The sequence below is a fragment of the Acinonyx jubatus genome, chromosome B1 (assembly GCF_027475565.1).
Source record: "Acinonyx jubatus isolate Ajub_Pintada_27869175 chromosome B1, VMU_Ajub_asm_v1.0, whole genome shotgun sequence".
NCBI classification, from domain to species: domain Eukaryota; kingdom Metazoa; phylum Chordata; class Mammalia; order Carnivora; family Felidae; genus Acinonyx; species Acinonyx jubatus.
Window position 1 is genome coordinate 161,260,449 of NC_069382.1, and position 20,222 is coordinate 161,280,670.

Sequence of the window (20,222 nt, forward strand, 5' to 3'; positions counted from 1 at the left end):
TAACAAGATAAGAATCATGCGAAACTACTGAAAACTATATATGCTTATTTATCCAGGATACACACGGAACTACAGATTATTAGGAGGAGGAGACAACTCAACAGAAAATCAGGCAAGCTATTTGAACAGACTTCAACAAGAGAATATCCAAATTGTTAAAAAGATATGAAAATGTACTCAACCATTATAAGTTATCAAGGAGGGGTACCTGGGTGGCTCAGTCGGCCGAACATCCGACTCATCATTTCAGCTCAGGTCACGATCCTAGGGTCGTGGGATTGAGCTCTCAGTTGGGCTTCACACCGAGCGCAGAGCCTGCCTAAGATTCTTTCTCTCTCTCTCTCTCCCCCTGTCCCTCTCCCCAGCTCACGTGCTCTCTCTCTCTAAAAATAAATAAATAAATAGTTATCTAGGAAATGAAAATTAAACTCACAAAGGCACCACAACTCAGAAGGTCTAAAATAAACAGAACTGTCAATAGCAAACATTGGCAAGGATGTGAAGCAATATTCATACACTGCAGCAGGAATGTAGACTGGTACAACGACTTTGGAAAACAGGTCAGTGCACACATCATTTTCCCCAGCAGTTTCACTTTTATGTGTATACCTAGCAGAAATGCATGCATGTATACCAGAAAGTTCACAGCAGCATTATTTTGGCCTCACTGATTTTCTCCATTATTTTTGTTTTCAGTTTCACGGATTTCTGCTCTCTGCTCTTTCCTTCTGCTTCTTTTTCTAGTTTCTTAAGGCAGAAGCTTAGATCGCTGATTTAGATCACTTTCTGTTACGCGTGTCCTACTGCTGCTGTAACCAGCTGCCACAAATTTAGTGGCTTCAAATACCATGAATGTATTATTTCACAGTTCTGGAGGCCAAAAGTCTGAAATTTTCTCACCGGGTTAAAACCAAGGCATTGGCAGGGCTTTCTTCCTTCTGGAGCCTCAAGGGAGAAGCCATTTCCTTGCCTTTTCTAGCTTCTGGAGATGGCCTGCCTCCCACGGCTCATGGCCACCTTCCTCCAGCAATGCTAGGATGAGTCCTTCTCAGGCTCCGATCTCTCTGCTCCTCCCTCTTTTGCTTTTCCTCCTCCACGTGTAAGGACCTTGTGACATCATTGGACACACCTGGATAATCTCAGATGATTAGCAAACCGAATTCCTTCTGCAACTTTAATTCTCTTTTGCCACGTAAACGCATTCACGGGTTCCAGGGATTAGGATGTGGACATCTTGGAGGGCCTTTATTCTGCCAAACACATTTTCCGCCCTAATTTATAAGCACTTAATACTATAAACCTCCTTCTAGAAGTTACTTTAGCTGTTTCCCTCAAATTTCAACGTTTTGTACCTACATCTTCATTCAACTAAAAATATTTTCTAATCTCTAATAAATGTTTTAGAATGTCCAAATTGTTGTATTTTCCAGGTATCTATCTTGCCATAGTCGATTTCTGCTGTAATTTTCATTCAGCAAATAAAATCTGTTCTTTTTGTTTTATGACCTGGCATATAATGTTTTGGTGAGTATTCCATATGTACTTAAAACGCATTTTATACTGTTATTGGACTGAGTTTTCTTTAAGTGTCAGTTCAGTCAAGTTGATTGATAGTGTCCAAGTCTTCCATATCCTAATTTTGTCTACTTGTTCTATCAGTTGTGATTGTGGATTTATCTTTCTCCTTTCAGCTCTACCAGTTTTTGTTTCATGAATTTGCAGATCTGTTACTAGGAGCACACATCTTTTTAAATTTTTTCTTTTACATTTATTTATTTATGAAAGACAGAGCGCAAGTGGGAAAGGGTCAGAGAGAGAGGGAGACATAGAATCAGAAGCAGGCTCCAGGCTCTGAGCAGTCAGCACAGAGCCTGATGCGGGGCTCGAACTCACGAACCGTGAGATCATGACCTGAGCTGAAGTTGGACACCCTGCCAACTGAACCACCCAGCCGCCCCGGATACTGTCTTTTTTTTTTTTTTTTTTTTTTATAATGTTTATTTATTTTTGAGACAGAGAGAGACAGAGCATGAACGGGGGAGGGTCAGAGAGAGGGAGACACAGAATTGGAAACAGGCTCCAGGCTCTGAGCTGTCAGCACAGAGCCCGACGCGGGGCTCGAACTCACAGACCGCGAGATCATGACCTGAGACGAAGTCGGCCGCTCAACCGACTGAGCCACCCAGGCGCCCCAGCAGATACTGTCTTTTTAAATGCAACCTATCTCTTTTAATTTGGTGTGTTTAGGCCATTTACATTTCATGAAATTATTGGTATGGCTGGATTTAGATCTACTATTTTAATATTTGTGTTCTGTTTGTCCTCTGTTTTTGTTCTTCTATTCTGCCTTCTTTTGGATTATTTGAATATATTTACTATTACAATTTATCTATTCTTTCTTTCAATTGCAGTTGCAATATACACATGCTAGGAATTACAATCTACATACCTAAACTTTTTGCCTATTTAGAGTTAATATTTTACCATTACAAGTATAATATAGAAGCCTCACAACTATATATATATATATATATGTATATATATATATATCCCCTTATTCTTCTTGTAATTGTCATATGTATTGTTCCTAAATGCACTGAAAGTTTCTCTTGACAATGTTATAGTTTTTGCTTTTAAGTCATAATATTTTAAGGAACTTAGAAAAATTGTCTTTTCTATGTACCCATATCCATATATTTAACATTTATGTTGTTTTTCCTTCATTCTCGCCGTTCTAAGTTTCACTCTGGCATCATTTATTTATTTACTTAGTTATTATTTTACTTTTTATTTAAATTCTAGGTAGTTAACATACAGTGCAATTTTGGTTTCAGGAGTAGAATTCAGTGATTCATCACTTACAACACCCAGTGCTCATCACAAATGCCCTCCTTAATGCCCAAGACTCATTTAGCCCACCCCCACCCACCTCTCTCTATCAACCCTCTGTTCTCTATCATTAAAAGTCTCTTGTGGTTTGTTTCCCTCTCTTCTCTTTTTCCTCCTTCCCATATGTTCATCTGTTTTGTTTCTAAATTCCACATATTACTGAAATCATATGATGTTTGTCTTTCTCTGATTGACTTATTTTGCTTAACATAATACATTCTAGCTCCATCCGTGTTGTTGCAAATGGCAAGATTTTATTCTTTTTGTTGGCAGAGTAACATCCCATTACACACAGACACACAGACACACACACACACACACACACACACACCCCACATCTTCTTTATCCATTCATCAGTCAATGGACGTTTGGTCTCTCTCCATAGTTTGGCTATTGTTGATAGTGCTGCTATAAACATTGGGGTGCATGTGCCCCTTCGAATCTGTATTTTTGTATTCTTTGGATAAATACCTAATAGCGCAATTGCTGGATCATAGGGTAGTTCTATTTTTAACTTTTTGAGGAACCTCCACACTGTTTTCCAGAGCGGCTGCACCAGTTTGCATTCCCACCAGCGGTGCAAGAGGGTTCCCCTTTCTCTGCATCCTCGCCAACACCTGTTCTTTCTTGTGTTGTTAATTTAAGCCATTTGACAGGTGAGAGGTGGTATCTCATTGGGTTTTGATTTGTATTTCCCTGATGATGAGTGATGTCGATCATCTTATGGCATCATTTCCTTTAAGCCTGTACACAAAAAATTCTTCGTTTTCCATTATCTGAAAATGTCTTTATTTTACCTTGATTCTTTAAGGAAATTTTCAGTAGATGGAAAATTGAGTTGATAATTCTTTTTTTTTCCCAGCTCTTTACAGATACTGTTCACTATCTTCTTGCCTCCAGGGTTTCTGATCAGAAATCTGATCAATTGAATTCTGGTTCCACTACATATATTGTGTTTTATCTCGATGCTTTCAATATTTATTTTAATCGCTGGTTTTCAGCAGTTTAATTATGATGTGACTGGGTATGTGTTTGAATTTATCCTGTTTTCCTTGAGTTAAACAGTTTATTTTTAAAAAGATTTTATTTTTAGGTAATCTCTACATTCAGCGTGGGGCTTGAACTTACAACCCTGAGATCAAGAGTGGCACACTCCACTGACCAAGCCAGCCAGGCACCCCTGAGTTGAAGTTTAATTGTGATGTGTCTGGGTGTGGTTTTCTTTGAGTTTATCCAGTTATCAACACAGATCGGTACGGCTCACTGAGATTCTTGAATCTGTAAATTTATGCCCATCAAATTTGGGGATTGTAACCATTATATCTTCAAATAAGTTTTCTGTGTCTATTTCTTTCTCCGTTTTTTTCTGGGAGCAACATTGGTGTGCTGGAACCAGCTTGTTGATTCTGCACATCTCTTCCCAACTCCAAGTTCAGTGATACCATGTTGACAGCTTGAAAATGGCCATGATGGGGATATTTACACCTGGACATTGGAGACTTATTTCTTTTTTTCGAGAACCAGTTTACTACTGGACTCCAATGACACAAATGTTAGACCTTTTGATGTTGGTTTTCAGGTTTCTGGGGCTCAGGTCTTTTTTTTTTTTTTTTTTTTGGTTCTTTGTTACTGTTCTCAATTAGATAAATTCTACTGATTTCTCTTCAATATCACTGACCCTTCTGTCATCCTTAGCCAGTTATTGAACCCATCTAACAAATTTTAAAAGTTTCGGATATGTTTTCAGTTCTAAACTTTCCACTTGGTTCTTTAAAAAAAAATACTACTCTCTTGAGAACTTCCTCAGTTCCATTCATCGCGAGTGTTTTCCTTTATCTCATGTTATAACAGCAGCTTAGAGTCTGAGTTCTAATATCTGGATCATTTTGTGTTCACATTTGTTGTCCTTCCTGAGAATTGATCACACTTTTCTGGTGCTTTATATGTTGAGTAACTTTAGAGTATAAGCCGGGCATTTTTAATATTATAGATGCTAGGTCCTGCTAAAATATTTGGAGCAATGTTGATTTTTAACAATCAACCCAAATAGCAAATTCTGATACAACTTCTGGAAGCTGTGATTCCAATGTCAGTTCAATTTACAAAGGCTGTTATGCTATCTGTATTGGATGGATCTCACACGTGAACTATGAGTCGTTAGTCTGTGTCATATTCTGTGCTTCAAATTGTAGCTCAGTTCTCAAAGACGTTGCTGTGCTGCTTGGGGTCTGAGTATGTGTAGCTCAAGGCTAAGCATGGAGCTCGTGCCAATCACAACAGCGTAAGAGGAGTCCCTTCCCTAGCTCTCTTCTCTATGGTTTCCCCCTTGCCCACAGGGCCCCTCTGCTCGGTCCTTTGACCAGATAGACAGAGCTTCTCTTGGAATTTCAGTTCCATCACTCTCACTGCACAGTTTCCACAGCTCAGGCCACATTCTGGACAAAGAGAGTAAATGAAGAAAAATGAGGATTATCCTCATTCTTCAGACTGTGAGTGTTCTTTTCCCATTTCCTCTGTCCAGAAAGATGAGTTTCCATCAATTTTAACCGTTGGCACTGCTTGTTACTGGGGCTTCTCCAGGGGGACTTACCAGTGACATGCCATGAGCGGAAAGAGAAAAGAAAAACCTTCTCTACATGCTCTAGCTTCCAGGAGCTCATTTTTTTCTTTTGGAATTTTTCTTTCACAGGTTTTTCCTCAGTTTCCTCTGGTTTATGACCTGTCAGAGGAGCCGCCATGACAGCTCTACTGAGTACCCCCTTCTTGGCCTGGGGCCAAGAGAGAAAAAAGGGGAGAATGGGAAACGCACCCTTGTATGGGTCTCTTCTCAAGGTTTGACTCCCCTTCCAATCTATCTGCTTTTGTATATTTTTGAGTGCCCTCAGGTAGTTGCCTTTTGCATTTTGTCCAAAATTTTGTTTTAAGTGGGAGACAGGCTTTTGAGGGCTTACTTCATCTTGACGATGCCTAAAGTCCAAAGCTGCATTATTTTTAAGAGACTCAAACTAGAAACAATCCAACTGTCTTTCAACATTAGAGTGGACAAATTATGATACATTTATACAATGACATATAATATGGCAATGAGAATGAAGAAACTACAGCGACACCAGCAATATGGGTGAATCTCACATTACTTTCGTTGTATGGTACCTGAGTCTGAGAGAAACCCCATTTCTTTACCTTTAATCAAAATTAGGCAGAAAAAAGATAGAAGAAAATTACAAAGGGTATGGTTCCATTCTTATAAAGTTCAAAAACAGGTAAAACTAAATTATCATGTTAGAAGTCGGGATAGCTGTTATCCTGAAGAGAAGAAAGTAGCGATTGGCAGGTAGCATTGGGAGAGCTTTTTTGGTGCCACCGGTCTATTTCTTGCCTACGTGGTGGTTACACATGTAGTCACTTAGTAATTCATTGAGCTGAACTTTTGCTTTTTATACTTTTTTGTATTTTATCAACTTAATTTTTTTTGTTAAAAAAATTTTTTTAATGTTTATTTTTGAGAGAGACAGAGCGTGAGCGAGTGAAGGGCAGAGAGAGAGAGGGAGACACAGAACCTAAAGCAGGCTCCAGGCTGTCGGCACAGAGTCCGACGTGGGACTCAAACTCACAAACCGCAAGGTCATGACCTGAGCTGAGGTCGGAAGCTTAACTGACTGAGCCACCCGGGCGCCCTGTATTTTATCAGCTTAAAAAAAAACATTTGAAAAAGTAACCCTTCCTTCTAGGGGCAACTGACAGAATCTTAGCTTAAATTGACCTGTGTACCAAGGGGAATTTATGGTAAGGACTGAGGTGCTGCACAGAATTCGAGTACAGGAACGACACTGGGTCTCAAGAACAACTGTGCCAAGGGCTCAAATACTGTCAGAACCCTCTCTCTCACTACAGATGTTCCCTCCAGGAAAATATGACCACTGACTGAAACAATCATTTTATAGGATAGGCACTGAGACATTTGTGGTGCATCTATTGTTTTGTTTGCCCAAGACCAGGCCCACTTAATGGGGATAGCACCACTTTCAGGAAAAGTGGTCTTCCCTCATTCCATCTATGTTTTCATAGGAGTTTCATGGCTTGTAATTAACCCTGATCACCTGACCACAGGCCAGTAAGGAGACACGTGACCGTGCTGGGGAATCCTATTCCTAGAAGTTTTGTTCTTGGGACCAGAGATCTAATTTGGAATGGGCACGCCTGCGGGAAGGTGCAGAAAGCTGTGTTTTAACAGCCAATCAGGTGATCCCAAAGATTGAGAACTCGAATCTAGACTATCTCGATTATTTGTGCCTATTATTTCTATTTTATTTTAAAACTGGAAGGGTACTCAACCAATACTGTCAATTCAGTTTGGTAGACTGTCGAGGGGGTGGCAGTTCAAGTGTCAATAAAAGATACTGTATGAAAGAGCCATGATAATACAGGTTTGGTGAAGTTTTGGAATCAGTTATTTGTATACTCTGCCTGGAACTCCTCCCCCAGCAGAATGTATCTAAATGATGGCAGTGACCGTAGCGTGAAGAAAAAGTTACACTATCGGGGCGCCTGGGTGGCTCAGTCGGTTAAGAGTCCGACTCTTGGTTTCGGCTCAGGTCATAATCTCAGTGTGTGAGTTCAAGCCCCGCGTCGGGCTCCGTGCTGACAGCACAGAGCCTGCTTGGGATTCTCTCTCTCTCCCTCTCTCTGCCCCTCCCCCACTCACTCTGTCTCTCTCAAAAATAAATAAATAAATAAATAAATAAATAAATAAACTTAAAAAAAAAAGTTACAGTATCAACCATGAATATGATCCCAATATCCTCAGAAGAAAAAAAAAAGGCAACATCCTTAAATTTAAGTGGTTGCTTACCTATGGAATTAAGTGCTTTTTCTTCTTTTATAACTTAACTGTTATTTCTCTAGTTTTCTATAGTAAAATTTTGCGTAAGAACACCCAACTGTTATACACATACAAAATATATATGATGGATTTCTTAACATCAGGGAACATCTACAATCAGGAATAGAGAATTGTGGGTCAAGCTTTCAATACCAGTTAATGTACACTTCTGTTCAAAAGCAAACTCCTATTAAAATACTTTCTCATTCTAACTTAAGACCATGGGGGAAAGGAAGGGGGAAAGTAGTTACAAACAGAGAGGGAGGGAGACAAACCGTAAGACTCTTAAATACAGAGAACAAACTGAGGGTGGATGGAGGGGGTGGGGGAGAGGGGAAAATGGGTGATGGGCATTGAGGAGGGCACTTGTTGGGATGAGCACTGGGTGTTGTATGTAAGCGATGAACCATAGGAATCTACCGCAAAAACCAAGAGCACACTTTACACACTGTATGTTTGCTAATTTGACAATAAATAATTAAAAAAATAAAAAATAAAATATTTTCCCATCCTAAACAGAAGACGTTCTACCCTTCCATTTGGCACTTTTTAAAAAAGTGTCTCTTTGAAAGAGAGAGGGAGAGTGTGTGTGTGCAGGGGAGTGGAAAGGAAAGAGAGGGAGAGAGAGAATCTCAAGCAGGCTCTGCGCTGTCCATGCAGAGCCCGACACAAGGCTCGAATTCACAAACCACGAGATCATGACTCAAACCAAAACCAAGAGTCGGACGTTCAACTGATTGAGCCATCCAGGTGCCCCCCTTTTAGCATTTTATAAACATGTTAGGTGAGCACTTAAATATTTGTTTCTGGATGGTGAGACTGCAGGATCCCAAGGTGATATGTGGAATCATTTATTATTTTTAAATGTTTGTTTATTTTTGAGAGAGAGCACATGCGTCCAAGTGGGGGAGGGGCAGAGAGAATCCCAAGCAGTCTCCCTGCTGTCAGTGCAGAGCCCGGGGGGGAGCTCCATCTCATGAATGTTGACAAATGGTGAGATCATGACCTGAGCAGAGATCAAGAATTGGACACTTAACCGACTGAGCCACCCACAGGCCCCACATCATTTATATTTCTTAATATTTTCGGTTTTTGAAGCAATGAGTCTCTATTACTTTCAAAATCAAATAAAGGTTGTTTTTGTTTTTGTTTTTTTAAGAGAAAAACGTTAAGTTCACCCAGTTTCAATAAAGATTTGGCTTGAGATTGGCATGCACTTAACATAGTTTTAAGCTGAGCTGTATTAAGTAAGGCCCATGAGTGAAATCTATTCCATTTTCAGACTAGCAACCAGAATACGATTTAGTCCACTCAGACTTATCTTTAGGGTCATTAAAAATGTATTAGGGTTGTTAACTTTAGCTTCATGCTCATGTGAACATCCCATTCAGAACCTCTCCTCAAAGTTAATTTCTGTATCAGGTAATCTGCTGCTTTTGTAACTCAAAGCTACCCTTTGATATAGCAAATATTTCATAAGAACCTCTGTGTGGGTTTTCCTGTTGCACTGGGCATATAACAAGTTTAAGTAAACTTCTCATTCACTGATTTCCAAGTACATTGGCATTTCATTTTAAATGGTTCTTAGAAGTTTTTAGATTGGCTTGAAAAATTCAAACATGGTATCATTTCTCTATGCTGTATTAATGAAACCAATTGTAACAAAAAGGACAGTAAAAACTTCCAAAAGGAATGTGGGGAACTAATTAAACTGTATAATTTTGGATATTTTCCAATTTTCCATAAGAGAAAAATATACATGATTCACTAAATAAATACATTTGGCTTGAAAATGTATTAATTTTTTCCTTTTGGAAACTCGTATATAATAGCTTTTTGCTTATTTTATATATGCTAGCTTTTTGAAAGTAGGTATCAATTCGTAGCAGGTGACAAAGTTCTAAGAAGCTACCAATTTCAAGTAAACTATAAATATACTCCAAATAATCCAAATATGAAATAAATAGGACAAGGAAACTATAACATGATATATTCCATCTCATGAAGATCAAGTTTGAAAGGGAAATATGACTTGGGTCTGTGTGTTTAAAAAAATCAGCTGAGAAATTTATTAAAACCGACTGTAGGCAACTGGGGGTGGGGAATCTTACCATATCCAGAAATTAATAAAACACTTGAAAAAACAAGTATAAATTTAATAATAAACATTATGGTCAGGCTGTTTATTAAGGAGGCAACCACACATACAAGTTCAGCTATAGAAATGTTTGCAAATCAAACTTCATGTGATCTAAAAAGGACCATGCGTAATGTCAAAAATGGATGTCTGTACATTCAATAAAAATTTAAACATACATAGTCTAGATCATTCTAGAGTTATACAAATGTCTGGGGACAAATATGTATCTAATTTCCTTTCAAAAAAACTTTTTTTTTTATAAAAGTGATGTATTGAGATAGTTTTAAAAAGTATCTGACAATTATGAATGGTCCCCAGTTTTACAAAATGTGATTTCCAGGGCATGAAAACTGAAAAAAGTCAACTCTTCAGAGAGTGTTTTATATTATACAAACAAGTTCTGTAGAAAAATGATCCAGCAAATGCTTGAGTTAAGAATATTTATATTTTTTTCCAATTTTTTTACACTTTTATTAACACACTTACAAAAAAATAACATTCAAACACTGAGAAAATTAAATAACTTTGGAAGCAGAGCTCATTGCCTTCTGCTTACATATAAGTGACAATTCTGGGCTGTTGGCACAGAAAAATAATCAACATTCATAAAACCTTTACTACTATATATCAAACATAAGTTAAAATCATAGGCACTAGTTTATCAAATCCACATTTCTTCTGTAAGACTAACCACAGTGAATCCTTAGATTTTCCCAAACAGAAAAATTGGCAATACACAAAGGCTTTCTAGTAAAAAGGCAATTTTTCTCTTTAGGAACCTAAAAGCCAATAGTCTGTGGTAGTACGACAGCAGGTAAAATAATGTTTTACCCAACTCAGATCCAAATACGTTTTTAACAAGTGATGAAATATTTTAATAAAAAAAAAATAGACTTTTTTTCTGATGCAGCCATTTAAAAACAAAGTTAAATAACCTGAATACTCCTTTTGAAACAGATAATCTAACTTAATGTAATGGGTATTTCAAATAGAGTTAAAATTCCTTGTAATTATTAGATTGCAGCATATTTTTCTTTTGCAATGTTGCACTGAAACTGAGACCTATTTTGTTTTGTGTATATATGATTTTAAAAAGAGACAGTGGCTAGTCGTTTTACTTAAGATTTTTTACATGAGATACCCCCCACCTGAAGCAGATGCTTTCTTTATCTTCCTCTGAAAAGCAACATTTTTTTAGTACATCATCATGTGGAATTCTGGCGCCATCCTTTCCTGACCCACACCCATCACCCTCATAGTCAAGGATAAAATTTCTTCCTTGCATTGTACACCAAAATACATTAGCACTGGCAGTTTCAATCTCCAGCTGCTGGGCTAACTGAATGACTCCCTATTGGTCAAGCTAATAAAAAATACCAAGGTGTCATGGCAGAATGGGGGTCTTGGTTTTAAAAGTTTTATCAATTTCTCAACCTATCAACCTCAACGCTATCCTGAATATCAAGTTTCTCATTTCTCTCTCAGTATCTTTTGCCAACTTACAGAATGTCTTTGACTAACAGGAAATGAACTTTCGTTCAAATCGCTCAAATCCTTTAGGTGACCTGACAGCCAATATTTCAGAGCCATTTAAATTAAATATTTCAAAACAGACCTCACCATGAAAAAGGAGAAGCCTGCTGAAGAAAGTTTTAGTCTGGTAATTGTCTAGGAAAACCAAAATAAGTGATTTCCAGGTTATACCTAAGGGCCACTAGACAGCAAGTATTTAACAGGTTAGAGTCATATATAGTGGGTTTCCTTTGTTACCAAAAATGTAAAAATTAACGTAAGGCAGAATCTAAGTCAAAAGGGACAGTATTTTCAAGGATGTTTTATACAGTTACCTAGTTTAAAGTGGATCAACTCAAGTAGGATTCAGCAGACTATACTTTCCTACCACATAACAGACCGTTGTGTCAATAGTAACAATACAACTGTCATTACCAGAGATTTTGTAAGTTAAGTGCATAGATTTTTTTCCCCCCTCTCTCTCATTGTATGGTTTTGTTCCAGGTTGTAAGCACTGAGGCGGTGATGTTTATACCAAGATTAAAGACACATACTACTTGCTCTTTCCTATCATGGTAACCTGTTAATAAAAACATGATCTCTTAGTTCTCTAACAGATATAATAGCATGTGAAGAAGTTGGCTTCAATAGCAAAGGCTATCTTTCCTGAGCCAGGAGCTATAAAGTTTAGAAAGATTGTACAACTGATATTAAGCCCTTTTGGCAATCAAAACAAACACACAGAAGTCCGATGTGTCAATGCAACGTGGTGGATGCACGGTGTAACATTATCTCGCGGCGGTGATACGTGAGCTACATCCAAAACGTAAGGTTAAACAAAATGACAGTTTTTCCAGTGAATCTGCAAAAAATAATTTATAGAATTCTCACAAATTTAGGTATCACGTTTGAAATCCCTAGCCTAGATTTCTTCCTACCCCCACCCTCCCTTCTATCTCAATCTAGTTTCTTGGAGTACTAGTGAAACATTTTACATAATTAGTCAGGATATTAGTTCTCATTAACACAAATATTTATTGATACTATTTATACAGTAAATTAGGTTGAACGTGAAGTTTTGGATAGCTTGAATTCACCATTTTCTTGTGCACAAAGGTATTCTCTCATTTACAAATGGGCATTTCTCTTTGGCATCCGTTAGTTTTTTGCCCAGATATTGGCCTCTGTCAAATATTAAAAAATCAACTTAGTTTCTATTAAACAAAACTAAATGTGATTCCATGGAGAGTGATTGCATGATTACCAAACACATCTGATGTTAAATGTCATTAAAGTGCTGCTTGATCATCTCTGTCAGTTTGTGCTAATTAAGACAGAGAGGGCTGGGATTTATCAATCCCCAGAGTCTTATCTGAACAGTCTGCATATAAAAGTTGTCTTTTAGCCTGGTGAAGGGGTATCCATGAAGCTGTGGACCTCTGCATTCTCATCTCTGCTGGTCAGTAACAGCCATCTTTCCAACTGTCATCTTTCATGCTACCATAGGTTTTAGGAGCTGGCAAGGATCTGAAATAAAGCAATTTCATTAAGTGATTTAAAAGGCTTCATGAAATGTTACCATATATATTAATTACTTTGTAGGAGGCACCCTGATCCACGAAGGTTGTTCCAGGGGATCACTGAGGTCAAAAGTCTAAACAGCTTACTCGCATCACGCAAGTCCCACCCTTGGCATTTCTACAACTTTCAAGTTTTACTGGCTGTCAGGTGACTTCACTAACATCTTTTTGTTAACACAGCCACTACAGTAAAAGAAAGGAAGACTCTCATTTCTTCCAACAGCATGGATCACCAACTTTTAATTAATTAATTAATTAATTAATTAATTAAAGGGGTGGGGGGCAGAGTGATGACTGTGATAGGAGAGACTTAGCATCACCATAATTAGAGAGGTAAAATGGCACCGTGCTTAAATGGACTTTTCAGTCAGACATACTTAGAACTGAAAGCCTTTTTATTGTGTAGTCTCAGGCAAATTACTTCACCTCATTAAATTTCTATATTCTCCTCTGAAAAATAAGGATAGCCACAGTTCATTGTTCATGCTATTGTAAAAGTGCATTAAGGTCCATAGAAGTTATTTAGCAGTGTAGCTGTTGCACTCTACTACTGAATTCAGAAATGTAATTTATCTGACAGTGACAAAGATGTGGGTAACTCAGTTTAAACACTTACGAGATGAAAGCCTTTTCAAAGTTTGAAAACCACCCTCCTGGATTATACTCAGATTTGGTAGCTATAAGTTTTGTCTTAAATCTCGCTCTAGGCTCTGATATGCTTCTTTATCTTTACTAACATTATATTCAAAATGAACAAATATCACAACCAAATTGAGTGGTTCTAACATTTTTTTTTCTAGGAGTTTTTGGAGATGCCTAATCATGTTAGGTATCTGAGCAAATCTGATCTGAACCAAAGTGGTATGATACCCCGATGTCTTAAGTGATGATTTCTTTAAAACAATAAAGTAATGTTTTATTCAAATTCTACGAAGACTCTAATGGGAACCTAGTAGGACTCTATGTTTGCTACCACAAGCGGTGAGGGGAATGATTCCAGTCTACCCACTTTCCTATGCTCAAGACTGCTGGAACAGAACATCTGCTGCTTACCTGCGCACAGGCTGTGCAAGTTTGCTGCGAGGCACTGGTATACCCCCAGCAGAAGGGGCACTGGGTCTGGGCAAGCCGCTTCTCATCGCTGTTGTCCCTGCAGGTCTGGTTAAAGTAGTGCTGTTGATATTGTGGGGAGGATTTGCTGGGACTGTGTTCTGAACCATGGGTGGCCCAGGTGAAGAGGTGTTTTGTGTGAGCTGTGTTGTTTCTTGGCTACCAGGAGAACCAGAGCCATGGTTACTAAATGCTTTTACTGGTTGCCGGAGAGCCAAAGGAGACGGTGCTGCAGGGGAGCGGAATTTGCCTGGAGAAGGTACTGCAAAATGGCAAAGAAAAATCAATGCTTTTAGTAGAAACCAAATGTAAGTGAAATCAGTGCTTTATGTTACACTTGATAACATCAGTACATCTGTATTCACAACAACTCACTTGACACAAATGCAAGGAATAAAGAATATTTGTGGGCTAACAGAACAACTGGTAAGTCCTAAACAACCAAGTCCTTACTCAGAGGACTGCAACTGTCCTTCACAACCGTGTTTTAACTACGCCAGCTAGGAATCCACAATACCAAACAGAAAAGGCACTGAAGGATTTGAGGTCACTGTAGCAGCTAACCTGGGCCACATTCTGGAAATGAAAAAAAAAAAAAAAGTGACTCCACATGGTTGCTAGAATTTGAAACATACTCTCCCTTCAAAAAAACATTCATGTAAACATGTATCAAGTAAGTCCTGTATCACCTACAGCGTAACTTAAGATTTGGAAATAAAACATTAAAAGCCAAAATAAAACTGCCTCTATTGGTGTGTTTTGCCAAGTAGAGAAGTTCTAAATCTAGGGGCATATCAAGATGTGTATGAAGTCAGAGGATAAAGATAGTACATTCTTCTGGAATGGCGATTCTACTATGTGATAAGTTAAAACATCTTTATATCTCTCCCCCCCAAATAAATGAATATTAAAATAAATAAATAAGTTTTCAGCATAAACATTTTAAAGAACGACTATTACAGATATATTTTTAAAGATATAAAGAGAAATATAAACATAAAGAGAAATAAAAGATTTTTAAAAGAATTAGAACTTTTAAAGATGAAAAGCTTACATCCAAAATGCTAAGTTTATTAGATGGGAATTAATAGCATTTTAGATTGTACAGAAGAGGTGTCTGAAGATACAATTAAGAATTACCTAAACAAAAGCATACAGAAAATAAAAATACTCCAAAAAATACAATGATAAACCTTCAGTGTACAATAGGTCAAGATTATATAGTCTAACATACGCAACTGAGGTTCCAAATGGAGGGGGGTATAAGAGGGATGGAAAATAGTTGAAGAATGGCTGAAAATCTTTCAAATTTAATGGAAACTATAATATCACATATTTAAATATGTTCAAAAACACTCCAAGCATAGCAAATAGAGAACACCACATCAAGGAACATTGTTGCCAAGTTTCTAAGATGAATAATAAATTTAAAAATATTAGAATACTTTTTTTAAAAAAAAACAGAGAAACCAAGATAAAATAACACAGACTTCTCAAAAGAAATGAAGCCAAAACACAATAGAAAAACATTGTTTAAAGTGATTAAAAGCCTGTCAATTTAGACTTCTATATCCAGAAAAATTACTTTTTAAAATTTTTATTTACATTCCAGTTAGCTAACATACAACGTAATATTAGTTTCGGGTGTACAATACAGTAATTCAACACTTCCATACAGCACCAGTGCCATCAAAACAAGTGCACTCCTTAATCTCCATTTCCTATTTAACCCATTCCCCGCCCCCCTCCCCTCCAGTAACCATCAGTTTGTTCTCTGTAGTTAAGAGTCTATTTCTTGGTTTGCCTCTCTCTCTTTTTCCACCCTTTGCTCATTTGTTTTGTTTCTTTAATTCCATAAATGAAATCATATGGTACTTGTCTTTGTCTGATTGGCTTATTTTGCTTAGCATAATACTCTCTAGCTCCATCCAGGTCATTGCAAAAGGTAAGATTTCATCCTTTATTATGACCAAATAATACTCCATTGTATACATATACCACACCTTCTTTATTCATTCATCAGCTGATGGACAACTTGGGCTGTTTCCATAATTTGGCTACTGTAGATAATGCTGTTATAAACATTGGGGTGCATGTATGCAAAACTATTTTTCAAAATTAAACTCAAATCACAGACTTTTAAAGACAGAAGTTGAGAAAAGGTATTGCCAGCAACCATTTACTAAAAGAAATGTTAAAGGAAGTTCTTCAGTACAAGAAAAATGATACCAAATGGTAACCCTGATCTGTATAAAGCAATAGTGCCAGGAATGGGAAATACATTGGGAAATATAAAGATCTTTAAAAAAATCATATTTAAGTTTCACTAAAAGATAGCAATTTAAAATAAAAATAAAACATACTCTGGGATTTAATACACACATAGAATTAAAATAAATCACAAAAGTGGCAAAAAGGAATGGGAAGGAATGAAAATATACTGTTTTAAGAGTACATTATGGGGAGCCTGGGTGGCTCAGTTGGTTAAGCATCTGAATCAGGTCATGACAGTTTGTGAGTTGGAGCCCTGTGTCAGGCTCTGCACTGACAGTGCTGAGCCTGCTTGGGATTCTTTCTCTCTCCCTCTCTGTCTGCCCCGTACTCTTTCCCTCTTTCAAAAAAAAAAAAAAAAAAAAAAAGACTCTTACATTATAAGGAAGTGGGATACTGCTTGAAAATAAACTGTAATATATTAAATATGCAAAAAAGTGATGTATGAGAAGTAAACCAACAATAAAAATAAAGTGTAATGGTTTTGTTTTAAAAAAATTTTTTTTAATGTTTGTTTATTTTTGAGACAGAGCATGAACGGGGGAGGGTCAGAGAGAGAGGGAGACACAGAATCTGAAGCAGGCTCCAGGCTCTGAGCTGTCAGCACAGAGCCCGACGCCGGGCTCAAACTCACGGACCATGAGATCATGACCTAAGCCGAAGTCAGACGCTTAACCGACTGAGCCACCCAGTGCCCCATAAAGTGTAATGTTAAAAGGTACTTAGCTATTCCAAAAAAATTACAAAGTAGGGATAAAGGAACAAAGATCTGAAGGGACTAAGATAAAACAAATTGTGAGACAGTAGATTTTTTAAAAATTTTTATTGTTTTTTAAATGTTTGGTTGTTTTTGAGAGAGAGAGAGAAAAAGAGAAAGAGAGAGAGAAAAAGAGAAAGAGAGAGAGAGAGTGTGTGTGTGTGTGTGTGTGTGTGAGAGAGTAGGGGAGGGACAAAGAGAGAGGGAGACACAAAATCTGAAGCAGTCTCCAGGCTCTGAGCTGTCAGCACAGAGCCTGATGTGGGGTTTGAACTCACGAACTGTGCGATCATGACCTGAGCCAAAGTCAGATGCTTAACTGACTGAACCACCCAGGCACTCCGGTAGACTTTACACCAACCATATTGATAATTAACTGCAGTAAATATGAATAGTAATCACTCCAATGAAAAAGTAATGACTGTTGTTGGTATGCACAGAAAAGAGCAACATGCTCTCTAAAAAGAAACACATTTTAGACATAAAAATGTAAGTTATAAGAAAAAGGACAAAGATAACAACAGATCAAATTGATCATGAAAAAGCTGCAATGTCTATACTATCAGAAAAAAAGATTACCATCAGAGATAGAGTTCATATGTTAAAGTTGATTCAGATGAGAGCATAAAAATTCTGTGTATATCCAAAACCAGATGCACAAAACACATGAAACAAACAGATATAACTGAAAGATGGGGGGAAAAGTCTATGGTTAGATATTTCAACACCACAACTCTCTCGGTAACTGATAAAACAAATAGAAAATCAGAAAGGACACAGAAGATGAACTGGCTTGACATCTACAGAACACTCTACTCAACTGATCACAGTTCAAATATTCATCAGCAGGTGAATGAGTAAACAAATTGTGGTATATCCACACATTAAAATACTACCCAGCAATGAAAAGGAGTAGACCGCTGATACAAAGGATGACTCTAAAAATTATGCTGAGTGAATTAAGTGCCAGACACAAAACAGTACACACTGAAGGACTCCATTCATATAAAATTCTAGAAAAGGCAAATATAGTTTATGGTAACAGCAGATCAGATATTTGCTTGAGGTTGGGAGGACTGACTGGGAAGGAGTACAAGGAAACTTTTGGGGATGATGGAAATGTTCTAGAACTTTACAATACTGGTGGTTACATGAATGTGTATTTTTGCTGAAATTCAAATTTTGTGTTTAAAATTCCATCTGAATACAGCTGACTTTAAAAAAACTCCAAAAGGGACTCCACAGTACAGCATAGCTGAGAAGAATGTCTCTCGAATCAATCATGTCCTGGTCCCCAACAACTGTTACAGTCTCCTCTGGCAGAAAACTGAAGATGACCACAGGGCCTTGAGTACCCCTGAACAGCAAATTTCATGATCTTCATAGAAGATTTTTTTTTTTTACTTTACATAATCCATATTCCCCTTTCTATAGATAGTGACTATAAAAACATTTTCACAGTTCCATTCTCTTCAATCCCACCTTTGTCTCCCTTGCCAGACTAGTCTCTACCCATGTTGCTTCAGTGCCTTCCTGGAGGATTACTGAGTAACCAAGGCTCTAATTCATCTAGTCACTACCTAAGGATGGGGCCTAGACCTGCTCCCTAGTACCAACTCCATAAAAGCCATCTTTAGTCCTAGCTTTCCCCATAGTTGGGAGTCTTTCAACCAGGGTTTTGTTTTGGTGGGGATGCAGGTTTCAGATAGGAGCAAGAATAAAGTTCAGAGGATCATAAGTTTCAAAGAGCATTCTGGAAAAGTCTGAGCAGTTGGGGAAGGATGGCAAGGAGGTCAGATTACAAAATGCACTAAAACACTGTGAATGACAATCTGTTAAATGAGGGCTGACTGAAGAGTTCTAGGCTTCCTTTTTTTTTTTTTTAACGTTTATTTATTTTTTTGAGACAGAGAGAGACAGAGCATGAACAGGGGAGGAGCAGAGAGAGAGGGAGACATAGAATCCGAAACAGGCTCCAGGCTCTGAGCTGTCAGCACAGAGCCCGACGCGGGGCTCGAACTCATGGACCGTGAGATCATGACCCGAGCCGAAGTCTGACGCCCAACCGACCAAGCGACCAAGCCACCCAGGCGCCCCTGGGCTTCCTTCTTAATGGCAACTGTTACAATGAAGTTAAGAGTGTTTCATTTCTACAGGACAACCTTCTATGCACTGGAATACATCTATAATGCTTTGAATGTCTTACCCAAACCTTATATTGAAAATAGGCTTTGTGAAAAGCATCTTTTCCTCTGGCAAAACTTCTGTTAATAGTTATACCAGGGAAATGATTATTTCCTGAAATTTTTTAAAAATGTGAATCTCAGACTTCCACTTGGGAAAAATGGGATAGATGTATTTTTCCCTATTTCTCCCACTTAAGTATAATTTAAAACCCTGGGCATGATATTACAGAACAGCCATAAGAAAACTGTGATGTGGAGAGGAAAAAGGAAGATTGCCTTGGGACTTTGGGATGAGATGAATGATATGGTAATGAGTTGCTAGGGTTTTCTTTTTGCTTCATATATCCCAGATTGGAGCTGAAAAAGCTGGCAACCTGGAAAAGCCATCAGATGTGACAGACAAAATAAAAGCCTACTCTCTCTAGCCAAAGAACTGGGAAAGAAAACTTTTAGATGGTAACTGTTCTACTGCAGCCAAACACCACAAACTGTAGCCCTACTCTCATCCCCATCAGCAAAGGCTGGTGAGGTATCTAGACTTCTATCTTCTTGTGAGGTTCCACCTTCTTGTGAGGTTTAACAAGGTGCCACAACACCTTTTCCAGGAAGGTGTCAGACAAGATAGTAACCAGATATTCTCTCCTCTCCTCATGGGTAGGAGTCAGAGGAGGTCCAGTGGAGAGTCAGGACTCTGATGATTGCTCAGTGGTAACAAGACTACCTCCATCACAGTGTGAGTGGAGACTGAGTGGGGAGCCAGAACTCCGACCTCCACCCACCTGGCTTCTCCCTCTTGGGTGCCAACAAACACTGAGTAGAAAAACTGGGCTTCTATTCCCAGCTACCTGTAATGAAATGCCCCAAGCCTCATCCACCAATGCATGAGTGGTGTCA

At 38.0% G+C, this 20,222-nt stretch overlaps 1 protein-coding gene across 2 annotated transcripts in view; it reads right to left on the bottom strand.

The window, feature by feature from the left end:
• Nucleotides 1-9,922: 9,922 nt before the first annotated feature.
• The window catches only part of SLAIN2 (SLAIN motif family member 2), a 72,101-nt gene continuing 61,801 nt past the window's right edge, over nt 9,923-20,222 (bottom strand). For both annotated transcript variants that reach the window (XM_027056374.2, XM_027056372.2), the window contains 2 exons: nt 14,058-14,376; nt 9,923-12,951 (listed from right to left, as the gene is read on the bottom strand). In XM_027056374.2, coding sequence (XP_026912175.1) covers nt 12,885-12,951; nt 14,058-14,376 — 386 coding nt within the window. In that variant the 3' untranslated portion in view covers nt 9,923-12,884. The remainder of the gene's footprint in view (nt 12,952-14,057; nt 14,377-20,222) is intronic.